Source organism: Malus sylvestris, chromosome 8 (assembly GCF_916048215.2).
Source record: "Malus sylvestris chromosome 8, drMalSylv7.2, whole genome shotgun sequence".
Classification (NCBI taxonomy): domain Eukaryota; kingdom Viridiplantae; phylum Streptophyta; class Magnoliopsida; order Rosales; family Rosaceae; genus Malus; species Malus sylvestris.
This window is the reverse complement of record NC_062267.1, coordinates 6406425-6424995: the sequence shown is the minus strand read 5'-3', so window position 1 is coordinate 6424995 and position 18571 is coordinate 6406425. Positions and strand designations below refer to the sequence as shown.

General features: G+C 37.1%; 3 protein-coding genes and 1 non-coding gene across 4 annotated transcripts; 1 reads left to right on the top strand and 3 right to left on the bottom strand.

Moving 5' to 3' along the window:
- Positions 1-7078: 7078 nt before the first annotated feature.
- On the bottom strand, positions 7079-10270 carry LOC126630984 (GPN-loop GTPase QQT1). The gene is made up of 10 exons (XM_050301147.1): positions 10033-10270; positions 9874-9918; positions 9686-9765; positions 8942-9016; positions 8467-8570; positions 8202-8358; positions 8003-8090; positions 7846-7918; positions 7637-7767; positions 7079-7494 (listed from the first exon to the last, which is right to left on the bottom strand). The coding sequence occupies exons 1-10, from the start codon at positions 10122-10124 to the stop codon at positions 7419-7421; spliced, it is 921 nt and encodes a 306-aa protein (XP_050157104.1). The 5' UTR covers positions 10125-10270; the 3' UTR covers positions 7079-7418.
- Positions 10271-10291: 21 nt separating this feature from the next.
- On the bottom strand, positions 10292-10363 carry TRNAP-UGG (transfer RNA proline (anticodon UGG)). Its single transcript has one exon. It is a non-coding gene; the product is annotated as a tRNA-Pro (tRNA).
- Positions 10364-13031: 2668 nt separating this feature from the next.
- On the top strand, positions 13032-14830 carry LOC126632327 (LIM domain-containing protein WLIM1-like). The gene is made up of 4 exons (XM_050302699.1): positions 13032-13338; positions 13967-14063; positions 14149-14192; positions 14288-14830. Exons 1-4 carry the CDS (start codon positions 13204-13206, stop codon positions 14603-14605), a joined length of 594 nt encoding a protein of 197 aa, XP_050158656.1. The 5' UTR covers positions 13032-13203; the 3' UTR covers positions 14606-14830.
- Positions 14831-14898: 68 nt separating this feature from the next.
- Positions 14899-17334, bottom strand: LOC126632326 (F-box protein At3g12350-like). Its single transcript, XM_050302698.1, has 2 exons — positions 16223-17334; positions 14899-15556 (listed from the first exon to the last, which is right to left on the bottom strand). Exons 1-2 carry the CDS (start codon positions 17129-17131, stop codon positions 15074-15076), a joined length of 1392 nt encoding a protein of 463 aa, XP_050158655.1. The 5' UTR covers positions 17132-17334; the 3' UTR covers positions 14899-15073.
- Between the last annotated feature and the right edge of the window lie 1237 nt (positions 17335-18571).

Here is an 18571-nt window from a genome sequence, read left to right as displayed (position 1 = left end):
CATCAATTTACAAGCCTAGAGGTATCCGAAACCCGGGTTCCTCGTTCTTAGCCTTTAGGTTCATCTTATAACGGGTGTATTTTTGCTCACCATCATAACTATAGACTCATAGAGTATGTTCACTACACATCTAATCATTTGTCACATATTCTTATACCTAACTCTAGTTAACTTTCACATTAAACGTTATTTCCAATTAAAAAAAAATAACCATGGTTAAGTAAAAGGGCACGTGGCAAATAATTAGGTGTATAATAAGCATATACCAAAGTTTCGGTGAGCAAAAATGCTCCCCATAACCAGCATTTGACGACATTGGGAATGAAAATTAGATGTCAAACGATTTTAGAGCATCTATCTTAAATATAAATTTTAAATTTGGCAGTTTATGTGACACTTTGACATATTAAACATTTTAAAATAAAAAAACCAATGACAAAAGTAATAAAATTCATTTAATAATTAATTAAAAGAAGATTTAATTGAAGTTGTTGACAATTTTGGCATCAAGCATGAGGGTTACCAATCCATGTATGATTTGACTTTTCAATTGGAAAATATTATTGTTATTTTTTTTATATTGATAATGCTTATTTAAACATTTTGATATCTTCTTTGGATATGCTCTTATGTCACATCCCGATCCGGGCTCCATCACATCCCGAGCCCCGCTTTCATCGTAGCACAATATTGTCCGCTTTGGGCCCCGACCACGCCTTCACGGTTTTGTTTCTGGAAACTCACACGAGAACTTCCCAATGGGTCACCCATCATGAGATTGCTCTTTCGCGATCTCGCTTAACTTCGGAGTTCCTTTGGAATCTCAAGCTAGTGAGCTCCCAAAAAGCCTCATGCTATATGGAGGTGGGCATATATATTTAAGGCATAGAAGATCCACTCCATTAGGCAATGTGGGATATAACAATCCACCCCCCTTAGAGACCCGACGTCCTCATCGGCACACTTCCGGCCAAGGATTGGCTCTGATATCAAATTGTCACATCCCAACCCAGGCTCCGCCACATCTCAGGCCTTGCCTTCGCCGTAGCACAATATTGTCCACTTTGGGCCTCGACCACGCCTTCAAGGTTTTGTTTCTAAGAACTCACACAAGAACTTCCCAATGGGTCACCCATCATGGGATTGGTCTCGCGCGATCTCGCTTAACTTCGGAGTTCCTATGGAATCTGAACCCAATGAGCTCCTAAAAAGCCTCGTGCTATATGAAGGTGGGCATGTACATTTAAGGCATAAAGGATCCACTCCCCTGAACGATATGGGATCTAACATCTTAAGTCTTGTGTTAATTGTATAATTTTGTTAGTTTGTGTGGCAAATCCACAGAAGTGAAAAAAAAATATTCAAATATCATTTATGCAGTTTTTTTATGGATGTTTATCCATAATTGCATATTTAATTTCCGGGTCATTTTTCAATAACTTGTGGATGACAAGGATTAAATCGAACGTCATGTCTGCCTTGACGTATTTGATTACGTACTAATAATAAATTGTTCATACTTATTGCATGATGCAATATTAATTTGCAGTTATTGAAGAGGAGTAGGAGCAAGTTATTTAAATAACAGGATATTAGCAAAGCACTTATCTAAATGATGCGTGACTGCTAGTTACTAAATCTAAGTAGAACTGACAATTTCTTACACAATATGTTAATCCAATTCGAAATGATACAAAAGTAATAGATTTTTGGTCAGATGGGGCATTAAGGGGGAGTGAAATGTGCAATTGCACAAGGCTCCTAATTTAAAGGCGCTCCAAAAAAATATTCATCTAAAATTTATATGTAATAATGCTATATATTAAAAAAATAATTGCTTTTATTAGCACTTTAAAATCTCATTTATAAGTGTAAAAAAAATTCTTTCTAAATATACAAATTTGGAGTGTATAATGAGATATTTAAAGTGCTAATAACAACATCCTAAAAACGATTTTTTTTCAATTCTGTTATTTATATAATGCTATATATTCAATGAGTTTTAAGTTTGTTTTGATTTAAATTATTGTTTTCTAGAATCAGTATATTGTCATGTGTTATTCTTAGCAAGAATTATTGCAGTAGGATAATGGCTATGAGGATTTGAAATGCATTATGGCATTATGGCATTAACATTTTCAAGGTTTAGCCAAGGCTTAGCTCAGGACCCCACTACTCTTCATATTTGGTTTGGTATTGCTACTGCACATGACTTCGAGAGTCATGATGATATTATTCATGAAAGCTTTTATCAAAATATTTTTGCTTCTCATTTCGGGCAATTGGCAATTTTTGTGGACTTCTTCTGAAAATTTGTTTCATGTAGCTTGGCAAGAAAATTTTGAGGCATGGGTACTTTTTTTCAAAAACTATCTTAAGAAGGGGCCCTTTATAAATTTCACACAGGACCCCCAAAATCTCAAAGATTGTCCTGTTTTTGGTCAACACCTTACCTAATCGGATTGTTGTTGGATCACACGTTAAAACCGCGTTAATATCAGGTTGGGTCATGTCACCCGTTAATATTAACAGGTTGAGTTCAGGTCGGGTCATATTACCCATTTATCTTAACGAGTGTTACACGACAACCCCTATTTCTTCTATGTCATAAGGTTAAAACCAAAAAATATTTATTGCTTTCTTGATGTTTCCTTACATCTTCAATAACTCTTTAATATATCGAGTACATCACAAAAATGACACAAACCCAAAAAGCACAACACAATGCTAAATCTAAATCTAAGATAGATGGATCATAAATCAATATTATAATTTGTGAAAGCAAAACTTGTGAAACACGCATGTGACTATATTATTTGAAGTCTCGAGAATTATTGTAATGGGTGGCGTAACACATGAGATATTTCAATTTTCAAATATGTTAATGATTAGTTAATACTAATAGGATAATAATCGCAGCCTCAATCTTTCTTATCGTTGAAAAATTAGAGGCGATGAGCTAGTATCTACTCTCGTGGTAATTATCTTCACTTGATTAGAGAGGATGTATAAACTTGTTCGATGTGCATGAACCTAATAACCTTATTGTATTCTTATGATTTCGATACTTAGCTATGCCTTGTGGTGATGATGATCGATTACATAGTTTAACTTATTGTGAATGTATTTTTTGAGTTTAAGTACGATATTTATTGATAACAAAAAAATAAGTACAAATAATAAGGATTTTGTGAATGTATTAACGAACTGATGGTAAAAGTAATTTTGTAAAAATCATAACGTTTGTCCGAATTTATTATTTATTCAAAAAAACATGGACAACTGCCAAGTCATTACGTTACATTAGGATGAGCCAAATTTCAAAACGTCATAAATAATTTCTTAGAAGAAAAGATCTTATCATGTCGGAATATTATATATCGTCTTCTGGCTGCTTAATTTGAATATGATTCCCGTTTTACACAATAATTGTTTGAATCTAATTTTCAAATATCATTGTCTGCACGGTTGATAACTTCCATAATTTTGTACACGTGAATCCCAGTTGACAACCACCGCATGCAAGAAATACATATTTTTTTTCTTTGTATTTTATTATTTCTACCTGTTTGCAAAAAATAAAAAAAAAATATGGTAAAAATAGATGTTCACATGAGGCATACTTGCGATGTTATAAACTTGTAATGTCCTGGTAATCTTCATCTTGTTCGTCTTAGAACAAGTAAGCGCGAGCGACCCATGAGAACATTTCCACGCGCTTAGAGAGTTCGTAGTTCATCACCAAATTGTACAAGTAGGAAATGAAAATACAAATTAGGTCAAAAGTTAAAAGTTAAATGAGTGGATAGCATACAGTGGCAGATTTAGAATTTGAATTTTAGGGATCTTAGTGTTAAATATAAGTTTTTAATACAGAAACAAAGTACGAAGCGTGAAAAAAAAAAAATTCAGTTTATTCACTTGGTGAGTTTGTTAGTTGTTATGCACATGTCAATAGATATCGGCATATGATGAAGCAATCAGATGAGTGATATTAAGAAAACTTGTCGAGTGCTATCAACGCAACATGTCGAGATATGCCTAGCATGCATTATATCAAGTGTTTAGTAGGCACAAAAAGAAACTCGTACCAAACATTCAAAATGTCATAAAAAAAACTTTCACATACACTGGCGGATCCATGTAGGGACCCTTCGGAAGCCTGAAGAAACACTTGTGATCGACCTTCGGGACCGTCCAACAATTTGGGCAGGTGCAGTGGAGAGGCTTATTGCCTCCATGGATGTGCAGGCAGCAGTGCTTATAACAAAGAAGAAGAAGAGGTTTTAAATTTTTGTTTTAAAAGACCTAACCAAAACGACAACGTTTTTTAGCTTGGTTATTATAAAAAATTTAAAAACTAAAATAGTTCTGTTTTCTCTACAGAGCCCAAGAACCCCGGTCTTTTCCAATATCCCCAAATTATATTTAAGAACTCTCAGCCCCAATCGTTGCAACCTTCCAACTTTAAACCCAACCATTTGCTGTTCCACCGCCTTAAGCTGCCTAATTTAATTTCTTACAAATTCATATAAGTTTTTTTAATCCTAGACTCTAGTCCCAACTCCCAATTAATAAGACATATGTTACATTAGCAAATTTTATCTTTGTAGAGTCACTAATTGCGTTATGTTGCTGAGGAGAATTTGTTGGTTTTATTACCCTTGAGATTAATCTTGATTTATTCAATGAACCAAATTTAATAGAAAATAGTGATTTGAAACCAAATTAGTCTAATATATATATTTTTTTGAGCTTTTATGTTGGGACTCCCCGATCTTGAAAACCTAGATCCGCCACTATTCACATATATATTTTTCGGACTTTGGTGGTCTTGGGAACACCTTGGTCCCTACTTCGATCCACCTTTGATAGCATATACATAGGAAGGTAGCTACAATTAATTAAGGATGTTAAATTTAAATAGTAGTGGCTGCTAAAAGAATGATTGTCCCTGCTAAATCACAACAAGGTATTGCTATCCACTCACATTTTTACTTCTCACACACTTCTCTCAATTTTTGGTTGGGAATTGAATGAATTAAAGAATATCAATTGTCAAAAAGTAACAAGGGTGTGTAAAAGGTAAAATTTTTTGTGTGAATAGCACTTTCCGTCACAATAATAATTTATTATTTTTATGTTATTTATAAATATGTTAATTTGTGATTTACAGTTAAAAAGAAGAATAGTTTCTTAATTCTAGTGAGCCAAAGAGTATTCATTAGTAAAATACTAATCTAATGGTCTCAAGAAAACTTTTTAAGTTGTGATTGTCCCATTGTATTGGGTTTGTTGTGCAACTAAAGTCGGCAAGTATTGAGTTAGAGCATCCCGGACTTGAATCATCGAATTAAGCTGTGAATTTAGGAACCGTTTGAAATTTTTTTTTTAAGTACTTTCTCTTAAAAAAGCGCTTCCATCCAACAAAGGCACTTCTATTATAAACGCATAAAAATTTTAACAAAAAATAAGTGTTTCCTGAAAGAGTAATTGAAGTGTTTTTATTAACGACTTAAAACTTGTTTGAAAGTACTTTTAAAATGACTGAAAGAGTTTCTTGAGATTAATTTTGGATTCTATACGCACTTTAAGTGCTTTTTGAAAGAAGCACTGTATACGTGCTTCTTGTATGAAGCACTTCAAGTACTTGTCCATGATCCATTTTGATTTTTATTAAAAATAGTTTAAAAAATATTTTCACTAAAAACGCTTTCAGTAATTTTAAAAGTACATAGTATGTGCTTTTCTAAATACAAACACACTTCTTAGTCTAATCTTTATTTTTTTTTTTTAGAATCTAAAAAATAATTAGTTATTTTAAGGGTTTTTGGCCAAAATGGTTCATGAGATTTGCATAACACATCACTTTGGTCCCTAAATTGAAAAATCAATAGAAATGGTCCCTGAGATTGTCCGACATTCATTATTTTGGTCATTCCGTTAAAAACTCTGTTAAGTGTCCCAGACCTCTTGACCTAAGTTTGGGCAACCTTTGACTTTCAAATAGGTATAATTTTGTTCTACACTTTCCTATCTTCATTTTGATATATCATGGGTCGAATTTGGTTAAGAAACAATTGAGTTACGAAGCTTTGAAAATTGTCCAAACTTCCGGCTAAAAGCTTCGGGACCCTTAACGGAACTTTTAATGGAATGATCAAAATAATGGATGGTGGACAATCTCAGGGACCAAAGTGATGTGTTATGCAAATCTTATGAACTATTTTGACTAAAAAGTCTTATTTTAAAAACATTTTCAAATAGATAGTTGAAAAAAAAAAAAGGAAAATAGGACCCCTAGAACTAAAGAAAGTAAAACAATGAGATTATCACATGTAATCACTCCCGCCTCATCTCGTTTGGAACGGAAATTGTTACATACAACCTACTCATCAAGTGTCCCTAAACACCTACACCTAGACCTGTAAATAGATTGGGTTTATTAGGTTTGGATCGGGTTCAATCAAATCCGTTAAGTTAATGGGTCACCCAAACTCGACCCGTTAAGCTAACAGATCATCCAAATTTGATCCGTTAAGTTAATAGGTCACCTGTTAACAATTATTATTATTAATTTATTTTTTTGCATAGAGTTTTTTTTTTTGTTGTTAATACTTTATTGAAATTACTAAACCATCATCAACTAATCAATGCTAACGGATCTAACGGGTGAACCCAAAGTGACCCGTTATTTAACGAGTTCTTCTGTTAACGACCCGACCTGTTAAACATCCATCCAAATACTAATATTAACTGATCGGGTCAAATCGGATCCAAAATGTCAGGTCTACCTACACCCAAGTCTTCCTTCATTGGAGCGGGGCAGTTTTCCCACTTGAAGAATGGGGCCCCAAATTTCCCACCCTCCGACGTTTATGTCGACAACAAATTCAACCATGTTAAAGTTACTGGCTTCCAGAAGTCGACAACATCTAGAGAAACCGAGGCATCTTCCTCACTTCACACAAGCAGACTTCCTCTGTGTGTGCGCCTGTGAAAGAAGCGAGCATAACTATTCAGGTCTTTATCAAGATCATTGAAGTAATACTTGGCGGTGCGTAATTCAATCGACGCCTTTAAAACCACAGCTTTGTTGTTATAAAACCTACACCATCGTGATTGCTCAATCCCTTGTAAACAGTTCTATGCAACTAACATATTCGTATAAACAATAAGGCATGACTAAACAGTATATACATCGTACAAAAATAGTCACATGAGAGCGAGTTCCGTAATCTTTAAGCACAAGCTTCCTCAACCTTGAGAATTCTTTGGATCCGTAGTCAATGCGGGACTCACGACTGAGCAACCTTCAAAAATATGAGAGTTCTTTGGTAACAGTCACGGGCTTCTGAAGCATATGACCAACAACCTAAGATGTACTAGACATGCATCACTCTTATACATACAGATTATCAGTCTCCCAGCCTTTCATTGTCGTCATCAAAAGTGTCATCATCCTTCATGTACTTCTCTTGCACTGCTGCAACTGTGAGCTACTTTGTTAAGCAAACCAGAAAAGGAAAAAAAAAACTGATAGCTCGAAATACTTCGTGGTCTAATTCACAAGCATCTTCACAAGATAACGGAACAAGAGCAAACTTATTACTGTAGAATCAAATGAAAAGGATATCTGTAATAATCCCAATCAACAGGACCGACCGCAATCTTGCTGAATTCGACTGCACTCGCATCTATGCCAGCAAAAATGTACCCGTTGCTCTTGTCTATCAGTTTAACTAGATTTCCAACGCTCTCTTTATCCTGAAAAGTAGCAAGTGAGAACACAAAGTACAAAAAGTTCAAGAGGTCGGGAGTAAAGTGAAGAGAGGACTGGCATGCCTGAATATCTAAGGTTGCAAAATTGACAAGACTGTAATCTTCAATTACTTCACAAAGCTCCTTAGTAAGCTTTCTGCAATATGAACAAAAAACAATTTGTTTATGGAAGTGCAAGATTTTCATAGGTTGTTGCCATATGATCAAATATTAATCAAACCTGTACTTAGCCGAGCGAGGATCCTGATCAAGCTTGTACTGAAGATAAGATAAATCCTCTACATCTGTGAAGAAATCGAGGTTGAAAGCTGCAGGCGTTAAAAAGAAAACAGAAATATCAGTATCAGATTATTTATCTCAAATGTGTATAAGAAATGGAACGCATAAAAAAAAAACAAAAGGATAAGCCATGACCATACCTAGCTTTCCGTAACTCTCTATTAGATCAATCTTAGACAAGACATTTATGTGCGGGAGTTCCATATGAAGCATGGTTGATAAAGAGAGAATCAATGCACTAACATACTTTCCAGGGTCACTGCAAAGATGGGCATCAACCAAATGTACTGCAGTCAACTGCACCACATCAGGAAGCCATCAAGATTACAATCCCAAGGGCATAATTATCATGGTCCTGCTTAATGGTGCAAGCTAAAAATATTAAAAAGAGGATTGGAATCATACCCTGAGGTTTAACTTCTTCACGAGTTTCATGATAACGTTCTTGGCGTTGGAGTGAAGAAAGAATAGTTCCACTTGGCCAGGGAGATCAAATAGAATATAATGATCTGCAAAGTTCATAACAATGTTAGGCAGCAGCATGGCACTATTATTTCATCACTGCTAAGGGGTCAAACTAGAAGACTATCATTCCATTCCTTTTAAACATGCTAGTACAATGCATAACTCTACATACTACAGTTAGACAGACCAAAAAAACGAAAAAACAAGCATTTATACTTGCTCAGTTTCTTTCAACCATTGCTTTTTTTTCTTTCCAGAGGTTGCATTTATCATTTATATTTAGGCATCATTGTTCAAACCTTTAGGTATAATCCCGAACTGTCATGCCCTTTGGAAAACATAAAACGGATTATCATGATTTTAATGCTAGAGCCTGAATATTCTTAACAAGTAAAACAAAGCAGAACACACCAACCTTTTATAAGAGGTTTCAACTTGGCCTCCAACCAGTCAATATTCTTCTCTAGATAATCCATGCAATATACAAGACCTGGACAAACACGACGAAAGAAACTTCAGAAGTTGCAGAACTCGAAAGGCCAATACACTTCAAGTATTAAGTACAAAATCCACCAAAAAAGGACTTGTAACATTCCTCAAAAAAGCATCATTTGTTGAGTTTAGAAACACATATGTAGCACCCAACTAACGGGTCAGTCATAACTCAAGAGAATCCGCAACAAATAAACATGAATAGCATATCGTAAACCATCTGATAGACTGATACACAACATCAACAAGTTCCTAAACTTCACATGTTTTTGTCTTGGTCAAGAAAATCCACAAAAGGTACATCAAGTGATTTTATGTTTTTAATGACATGTAAGCTCTTTAACATGCACTCGTTAACTGTTCATCCTGTCTATCTTGTGGATATTTTAGAACCTTTACTCCATTTAACTCACTCCCAAAAATAGAAAATAAAGGAGCTTCATGATCAGTGAACGGAAAATCGTCCTTTGAATGCGTATTTCCTACCATCTAACATCTCCAAATGTCAATTATTTTCGAAAGAGAAAATCGAGGGTCCAAATCCAAGAACTTCCTGTCTTTCCATTGGTTTCCTTCTTCATTAACAAACCAAACAATTTCCACTTTTTAACTTACTCAAGTAATGAAATTTTTACAAATTAAAAAGAAAAGAAGAGTAGGAGCTCACCTCCATTGGGACCAAGAGAGTGCTCCACCATCACATCACTCAGTTTTATAAGCTCCTCCATGTTCACAGCACATTCATACCTAAATTCACGTAAAGGCTCAACATTCTACATTGGAATGCAATGCAACACTACAAATTACGAACAACAAACACGAAAAATAAAAATAAAAAAACCCCGAAAAGGATACGGCAATGCATCGTTGGCAGGATCCAAATTTACCACAGCAACTTTCCTGCACACCCAAACAACAAACTGCCACTGTAAATATCTCAGACAGATTCAAAAACCAAAACTGAAGCCATGGAAAAACTTGAAACCCCCGAAATCAGAGTGAAAATTTTTTCACCTTCCGATGAGCTGGAGGAACTGAGACATGCCATTGCAGTAAGTCGTCTTCCCTGACCCAGGCGGGCCGATCACCACTTGCCCAAAAACCATCTTTGGGTTTTAGGGTAAAGTCGCCGGAAAATCGAGAGAAGTGATTGTTCAGGGCAATGCAATCGAAGAATTGAGAGGTTTAGGGTTTTAAATTTGGGGGCGGTAACTGAGGGAGTCGGCGGCAAAAAACAAAAGGGAATAGAAATTAATAAAAGTGAAAAAAAAAGGGGGCATTCCGAGAATCGAACTCGGGACCTCTCGCACCCAAAGCGAGAATCATACCACTAGACCAAATGCCCTGTTTGTTTGTTATCTATGGCCAGGTATATTTAACCATACAATATTATTTAAATTAAGCCCCTGCATTATCCGGGCCCATTGTTATCCCTCTCCTTTGGACTTTTGGGCCCATTTAATACAATTTGGACGAGCTTCATGTCATCTCACTTTCATTCACATGGGATGAGGTCCTACTACGGAATGGAAAGTCAATATGTTGCAGTTAATAAGGCGGTATTATTGTTATCAACAAAACGTACTAATATGTTATTTATAATATCGATGCACGTAGAACATTATTAATAGAGAATTTTTTACATCTTATGATTTTTTTAGAAATTTTTCAATGTGCCAGAAACATGCATATTGGTTGAAAACTTGAAGAAAAAAAAATCAACCAATTAAACTATAACATTTGATATATCAAACCATATTTTCAGCGCATTGCAAAATTTCATTAAATAGATGTTTGAACTAAAAGATGGAAATCCCACATATGGGTAAATTATAGCTTTCAATAGGCAAAAGCAAAAGTCCAATGTGGGACTCCCACATATTGCACGGATGGAATTTGGAATAAGATTTGTCATCATGATCGAGTGTGGTAAAAGATTAAAAGAAAGAGAGTAAAAGACTAGTTTTGTGCCTCCATCATTTAAAACTCACGTGCAATGTTTGGAACCTACGCTAAGTCACGTTTTCCTTCTGCATAGCTAAATTTGAAACTCTAATTTAAAATAGATTATAATATCGCTCGAATAAAAAAAAATTCAGATGATCAAACAACTCTAACCATCTGCTATATCACAACTCTGCAAAAAAAAACGTATGTCATTAGGTCCAAAATGTCCAACTGATATATCATAGAACATTGGTTAGGAATAAGATTACACGGAGATGTTCTTTTAACAAAACGATTTGTTATAATTATGTTGATAGATTGTCAATCGAAATGATCGGTTAAGTATGTTTGAAACAATTTCACTCAAATATTTAACTTTAATTTAGAGGCCATCTCCATCTTTATAAAAACAAAACAAAACAAAAAAAAAGGCCTTTTAACCAAAATGGTCTATGAGATTGGCATAACTATTCACTTTGATATTGAGATTTAAAATTAATATAAGTGGTCCATGAGATTGTCCACCATCAATCATTTGGGTTATTCAGTGAAAAATCTCTATTAAATAAGACTAAAATGACAAATATACTCTTGAATTTTGTCAAATCATTTTGGACCATTGTTTATTGAAATGAATTTATTTTTGTCATTCTTTAACAGAAATTTTCACATAATGACAAAAATAATTGATGGTGGACAAACTCAATCAAGACTTCTATCAATTTCAAATCTAAAGAACCACAATGAAGAATTATGTCAATTTCAAATACCATTTTTGGCTAAAATGCTCAAAAAAATGCAATCATGGAGTAAAATGTCTTTGAGAATATAAACATGCAATGCAATCCAGCTAGGCAATGAGATGATGAAGTAGTGCTGGCATTTGATGGCATGGACCATCAAACTTTGTGAAAAGTCACTAATTTGATGCTTCAAGTTCAATTTTGAAAAAAGGGGTTTTTAGGTGTTACCCATTCCATTCATACATGTTTCCCACTCATTAGTGTCCCACAACTCTAATTTAGCTTCCAACTAAAACAAATCAAATTACTAGTAGTCATTTTCTAAACTAATTAAACCTCTTTATACACCCCCAACCGCAACTAAGCAAGGACTTGAAAGTACTTTTAAAATGAATGAAATTACTTTTGGTGAAATTGATTTTAGGTTCCAAAAGCGGAAGAATCATCAGATGTGTGCTTCTTGCATGAAATATTTAAAATATTTTTTCAATATCCACTTGGATTTTTACTAAAGATTAATTTAAAAAACATTTTCATCAAAAGCGCTTTCAATCATTTTAAAAACATTTCCAACCACTCCTAATATATTGCTAGCAATATTGGAAATGGAGATTTGAACACACAACTTTTAGTATTAGGTAACTGTTTTTAACTTTTTAACCACTTGAATATTGACCTGACCATCTATTTGAGCTATAAATTCTTTCCGATCAAGGCCGTCCATCCATATTGGCCTGGCCATCTATTAAATGGAGGTGGATTGTCTGATCTCTCTCATTTTCATACTTTTTTCATTCATTTTTGTTTTATGTGGTCATGGTTAAGACATGTCAATATTTTATATTCTTATTACTTTTTGTTTTATTATTTTTATACAAAAATCAATATAAAATATTAAAATGACTTAACCGTAATCATACAAATAGGAAGGGATGAGAAGAGTATGGATAAGATGTCAGACAATCCACCTCCCTATTAAATTTGCAATGAAGTCAGCAATTTGTTTTTACATATTCCCATGTGTCGTGAATATTTCCGGCTGACATCGCCATCTCATAATAATGCAGAAAATCATTAGAAAAAAACAAATCAAATGTATGGTTTTTCAACTAGAGGATAGAAAAAAAAAATTAATGTGCTGAAAAAACGGTCTGATACATTAAGTAATAATATAATTGATTAACAAATTTAAATAAAAAATAACTAATAACATTATAATACTTAATGAACCGATTTATGTTTTCAGCAAAAAAACAAAATATCTAGAGAGCGAGAGACAGTGGTGGGTAGGTGCTTGGAAATGGGACAACATGATTGCTAATTGCAGCAGCTAACCTTAATCATATTCATCACAACAGTTTGACAGTTGTGCTTCTCTTTTGGTCTCTGCATTCTCATTCCCCCCTCCAACCCCAATAATCTCTCTCATTCCATTTCTCATATCTCCCCTTCTTAGAGAGAGAAAGAGGAGAGAGAGAGAGAAGAAGAAGAAGAAATGGCATTTGCAGGAACAACTCAGAAGTGCATGGCTTGTGACAAGACAGTATATCTGGTGGACAAGCTCACAGCTGATAACCGAGTCTACCACAAAGCCTGTTTTCGATGCCACCACTGCAGGGGAACCCTCAAGGTTCGTTAACTTACGCTGCTCTATAACTAAAAACGAAATGGTTGTCAAACGACTCTTAAAGTCTACATTTTCTCATTTCTGGGACGGATTGTTGAATTGAAGCAAAATCTAGCAAAACCAGTCTCATATTGCTGCACTAACAAACCAATTACTGCGATAATTAAGCGTTGTTTTCGGCATACTTTTCGATCTGTTAGATGTTCTTTCTTGTTTAGAGTAAGCTCATGCTCTATGGTGCTTAATGCTTACCATGGACAAGTTTTTTTGAAACATTGAAATTCCAGAAATTTCACTTTTCACCTGCATCTTGATGTTATAAGATCATAGATTAAAACCGAAAATGGATATGTGGGTTGTTCGAATGCAAGAACAAAACTAGAGTTTGCAGATTGGCAAACTTATAATGTATAACACCAAAGAGTGAACCATTAGTCAGAAATCGGATTCCGGTCATTCCCTTCTACCATTAATTCTGGCATTGTTTTACCCCGGTATCATTCTATATCGACTTGGATTTGATATTCATCTGTAAATCGATAAAGAATGATTCCGGGATAGAAGATCAAATAACAACTTTCCATTTTTGGTTTTCATATACAACTCCATTGACCGATTGATGAATTTGCAGCTCAGCAACTACAATTCCTTTGAGGGAGTGCTCTACTGCAGGCCACATTTTGATCAGCTCTTCAAAAGAACCGGCAGTCTTGACAAAAGTTTTGAAGGTAAAATTAAAATCCCGCTTCAATAACTTACCTTCCCTTCGCATCGCTCAAGTTGATCAACTTCCGCTTCGATCTCCTTTCTCAGGGACACCAAAAATTGTAAAACCAGAGAAACCTATTGATAATGAGGTATATATTTGTCCGAAAGTCTTTAAAAGCTTGCCTATGGATTCTACAAGTCTTTGACATCTGCTCATCGTCGTGATGACAAATTTTTGTAACAGAAACCTGCAGTTGCGAAAGCTTCAAGCATGTTTGGTGGAACCAGAGATAAGTGCTTTGGCTGCAAGAATACTGTCTATCCAACAGAAAAGGTATCGGTCAACGGAACTCCTTACCACAAGATGTGTTTCAAATGCACACATGGAGGGTGTACGATCAGCCCATCGAACTACATTGCGCACGAGGGCCGGCTCTACTGCAAACACCACCACACCCAACTCATCAAGGAGAAAGGAAACTTGAGCCAGCTTGAGGGTGACCATGAGAGGATCGCGGAGGATGAGAATGTCGGCGCCAGAGAAGTTGCTGCCGAAATATGACTCAAAGAAGACGGTCGCCTTAACATCCGTTCACTATGCCTGAGTGGTGTTGCTGTCCCTCATACCTTATCATTTTCCTGCAAGACAGATGAGTCTAAGTATAATTGAAGCGTGTGGGTTCATTCGTTTGTTGTTTTTGGTTTCCCTGTGAGGTTTGTGAATGATCGAATGAGATACCAAATCCTATATTTTCAATCTAAACCCTAATGTTTTGTTGCTTTGAAATTTTGAATAAAGGAGGAGGATTCCCATGTTTTGAAAGCAATAAAACATGCAGACGTGAACCGATGCGCTTCTCCGACGCACTAGAGTTCGAATCTCCGTCCCCACATCTTAAATTAGTTTAAAGTAAAATATTGCTTGTATCAAAAGAGAACAACAAAACAGGAAGAAATTCAGTCATCGGAATTATGACTGCAATGAAATTCTGTACAAAAACAAAATAAAAATGAAGTAGGAGAGCATTCGTCACGACAAAGGCTCCACGGTATCAAGAAGATGACCGTTCTTGGCAACATGCTTCAAGTCTCTGATAAAACAATCTTGAAGAGATCCAAACCCGAATGTTCCATCCCCATATTGCCAAATCCTTCCATGTGCAAGGAGAGGGTTAGGTCGGGGCCAGTTCGGAAGAGCTAGATCATGACTTAAGTTTATGCGCAGAATGCGGGAGACTATTTCATTTCCCGCAAGAGGGAGATGCTGGTGAGCGTGATCCGCTGCTGCATTTGGTCGAAGATGTATGCGACTAGTATACAAATTTTCTTCCTCTGGGGAAATCGGAGACTCAATAAAAGTAGGGTTCACTGTCCAAAACACTGGTTGCTTACTGATAAAACGCATTAAACGGCAGAAATTCTCGGACTGGTCGCAAATCCTTAGGCAGGAAATGCCCCCAATGTCATCATATGCAACAAGGTAAAAACCCAAGATCATGTCATCATAAATTCCCTGCAGTGAGGAAGAAGATGAGAGGGTTATTTGTGCCATAATTGAGACCTCTTCTGAATCCACAATCTCGTAATGGCACATTATAAGCAAAGAGCGAAAAGCGCAAAACCAGTCGGTTAAAACTAGAGCTGCCTCATCATACACAAAGTTTGGCTGATTATGCACCTAAAGCACACTGATCCGACTTTCCTAAGGCAGCAACGAGACTTCTTAACCCGTGTTTTTTGGTTATACACAGTAGTATCGAATTCTACTCAAATAAATCAACGAAGCTAGAAGCTTAAGCATCGACGATAAGATTCAAGCACTTGTAAACTAACTGATTGATGCAGAATCGCAGACAGATCTCCGCTTGTAAATTTCACACCAAACAAACTGATGGGTCATGCTTATATAATCTAAGAACACTACAACCAACTTGATCAACCATCAGTGTACACCTTAACGATTCGGAATAAATTCAGGTGCCAATTCTAAACTCCAAATTACAAACTAGACACATAGCAGTCCACGAACACTCAACAAACACTTCACAACAGGCAAAACCGAAAGCAAAATGTTAATGCGTGTGTGTATATACTGAGGGCACAAAATCTCTCGAGGCAATAACAATCTTCTATTCAAACTTTCAGCTGAAAAATACAAGTACAAAGAGAGAAAAGGCACCTTCCAGAGGCCCTGCAAAGGCCGAGCCGCCGTCGGCGAGCAATCGACAATCTTGACGAAATGTTGAGGCTCCAGCTTCCTCCTTGCCTGCCTTTCCTTCTCTCTCCTCCTCTGCCTCCTAGAAGCTCTATCCGCACCCGGGCTGGTCCGGTTCGCAAAGTACTGATAAATCTCCACCACCGCCTGGTCCGGCGAGGTCCCCGGAGAGCCACTACTCTCGGCGGCTCCAATCAAATCCTCGCCAACCCCGCTGTTGTTTCCGCGGCCACTCCCCGAGCTCGAACTTCCCCGAGCCCCAAAGCTTGCATCTTCCTCCACAACAAAATAGGTCTTCCCCATCACGCTCAAATTCACAGGAACCAAGTCGCTCTCCCAAAACTTGAACCGGTCGGAATCCGCGAAATCTTCCGAAATCTCGGCCCGGCCTTCCGGGTCGAGAAAGTTCACGACTTGCCCCTCCGGCGAGAGGCTCATCCACAAAAACGGCGCCTTTACGACGCCATAAGTGCCGTCCTTGGCCGGAGAGATCCGGAATCCGGTCACGAACGACGGGCCCCACTCGAATAAAATCAACGGTGACGATATCGCGACGCCGCCTTGGCGCCAGAACCCAATCAGATTCTCCCAATCGCTGAGGGTCTGGTAGAGATTCCTGTACGTGATTTTCCCATTTCCCCACTTCCTGATCTGGGTCTTGGATCCCCACCTGCGGTCGCACATGTTGAACCAGAGCTTGCAGTCGGATTTGCAGAGCGAAACGAACCCTTTCGATGTGCAGGCGAAGCTGGCCACCTCGGAAGGCGTGAGGAACGAGAGGATGCAGAGCAGGACGTCCTCGGGGAAATCGGAGAAGGAAATGGCGCGACCCGATTCGTCAATTGCGAGACTTGGGTCTCTGATTGTCGTCATTTCGGATTCGGGAACTTTGGCGATGATTTTCTCGGGAAAGTTGTGAATTTTCTGGGGAAAATTGGTGGCAAAATACAGACGTTGGACAAGGAAACGAGAAGGTGTTGTGTTGGATGGGATTTGGGAGATTCTTCGGCGAAAGGGAATGATTCTCTTTCTTCAACCTTGCTGGAGCACAGGAGTCTCGAAGACTTCCACGTTTCTGTGCAAGTAAATTGACGGCGTTTGTTAGGGTACAATTGTAACGTAGCAGCTCGTGACACGTGGTGTACTCTTGAAACGTAGAGGCCTGAAGGCCCAAGCTGCCAAATACTCACCCTAGGCCCAACAAGTCCGGCCTCGCACGCATCGCGTGATATGGTGAGGGCTTCTCTAATTTTACTAAAAAAATTTGCACATATTATTTACACATTTTTTTTAACTGTTAGATGAATCTCAACAGCGGATATTGAAAGTTTAGATTATGTTACTTACGGTCCCAGTACAAAAGTTACACCAACGTCTCGAATTCTTAGCAGTCGGGGTGGAGCGGCAAGTGCAGAGTGAACTTCCAGCATAGAGAGAGGATTGAAATAAAAAATTGGAAAAGAATTCGTCTTGTAACTCCAATTCAGTCTAACGTTTATTATTGATATGTGTATATAAAATGTGTGTTTAGCGGTGCATTAAAGAAAATTTGGTGATATAAGCAGGTTAACGAAGTAATTTTTATGTTTAGACATTTAAACTACGTGATAATTCAGATGAAGATATATCGATTGGAAAATGTAGAAAGTGTTAAAGAAGATATTTCTCATTCATATTTTAATTGACAGTGCACAGAGATATATATAGTCACAAAGACTCTTTACATAAGTGACCTTATCTTCTACAACTAATTACACAAATACCACAACTAACTATTTACTGTTGTAACTAAATTGTGACTGGTTTAGGTCTCTCAATACACCCCCTCAAGCTGAGCTTGGGATCAATGGAAGAACCAAGAGGAAGCTTGGATTTTAGAGCAGCAAATCGACCTTTGGACAGAGACTTGGTGTGTATGTCAGCGAGCTGATCCTGACTACAAACAAAGTGAACCTTGATGAGATTAGCTAAGACCAACTCGCGAATATAATGATAGTCAATCTCCACGTGTTTAGTTCGGGCATGAAAGACCGGATTAGAAGCAAGAGAGATGGCTGAAATGTTATCACACCAGAGAGTGGGAGCCTGAGAGAGAGGAAAACCAAGGTCACGAAAATTTTTACAGATCCAAGTCAGTTCAGCTCTGTATTCCGCCTCTGTGGATGACCGTGCCACAGTAGCCTGTTTCTTGGCACTCCAACTGATAAGATTGGATCCGAGAAAGACATTGTAACCACTAGTAGAACGGCGATCAAATAGACAGCCAGCCCAGTCTGCATCGGAGAAGGCTGTGAGATTAGTGGCACCCTGTCT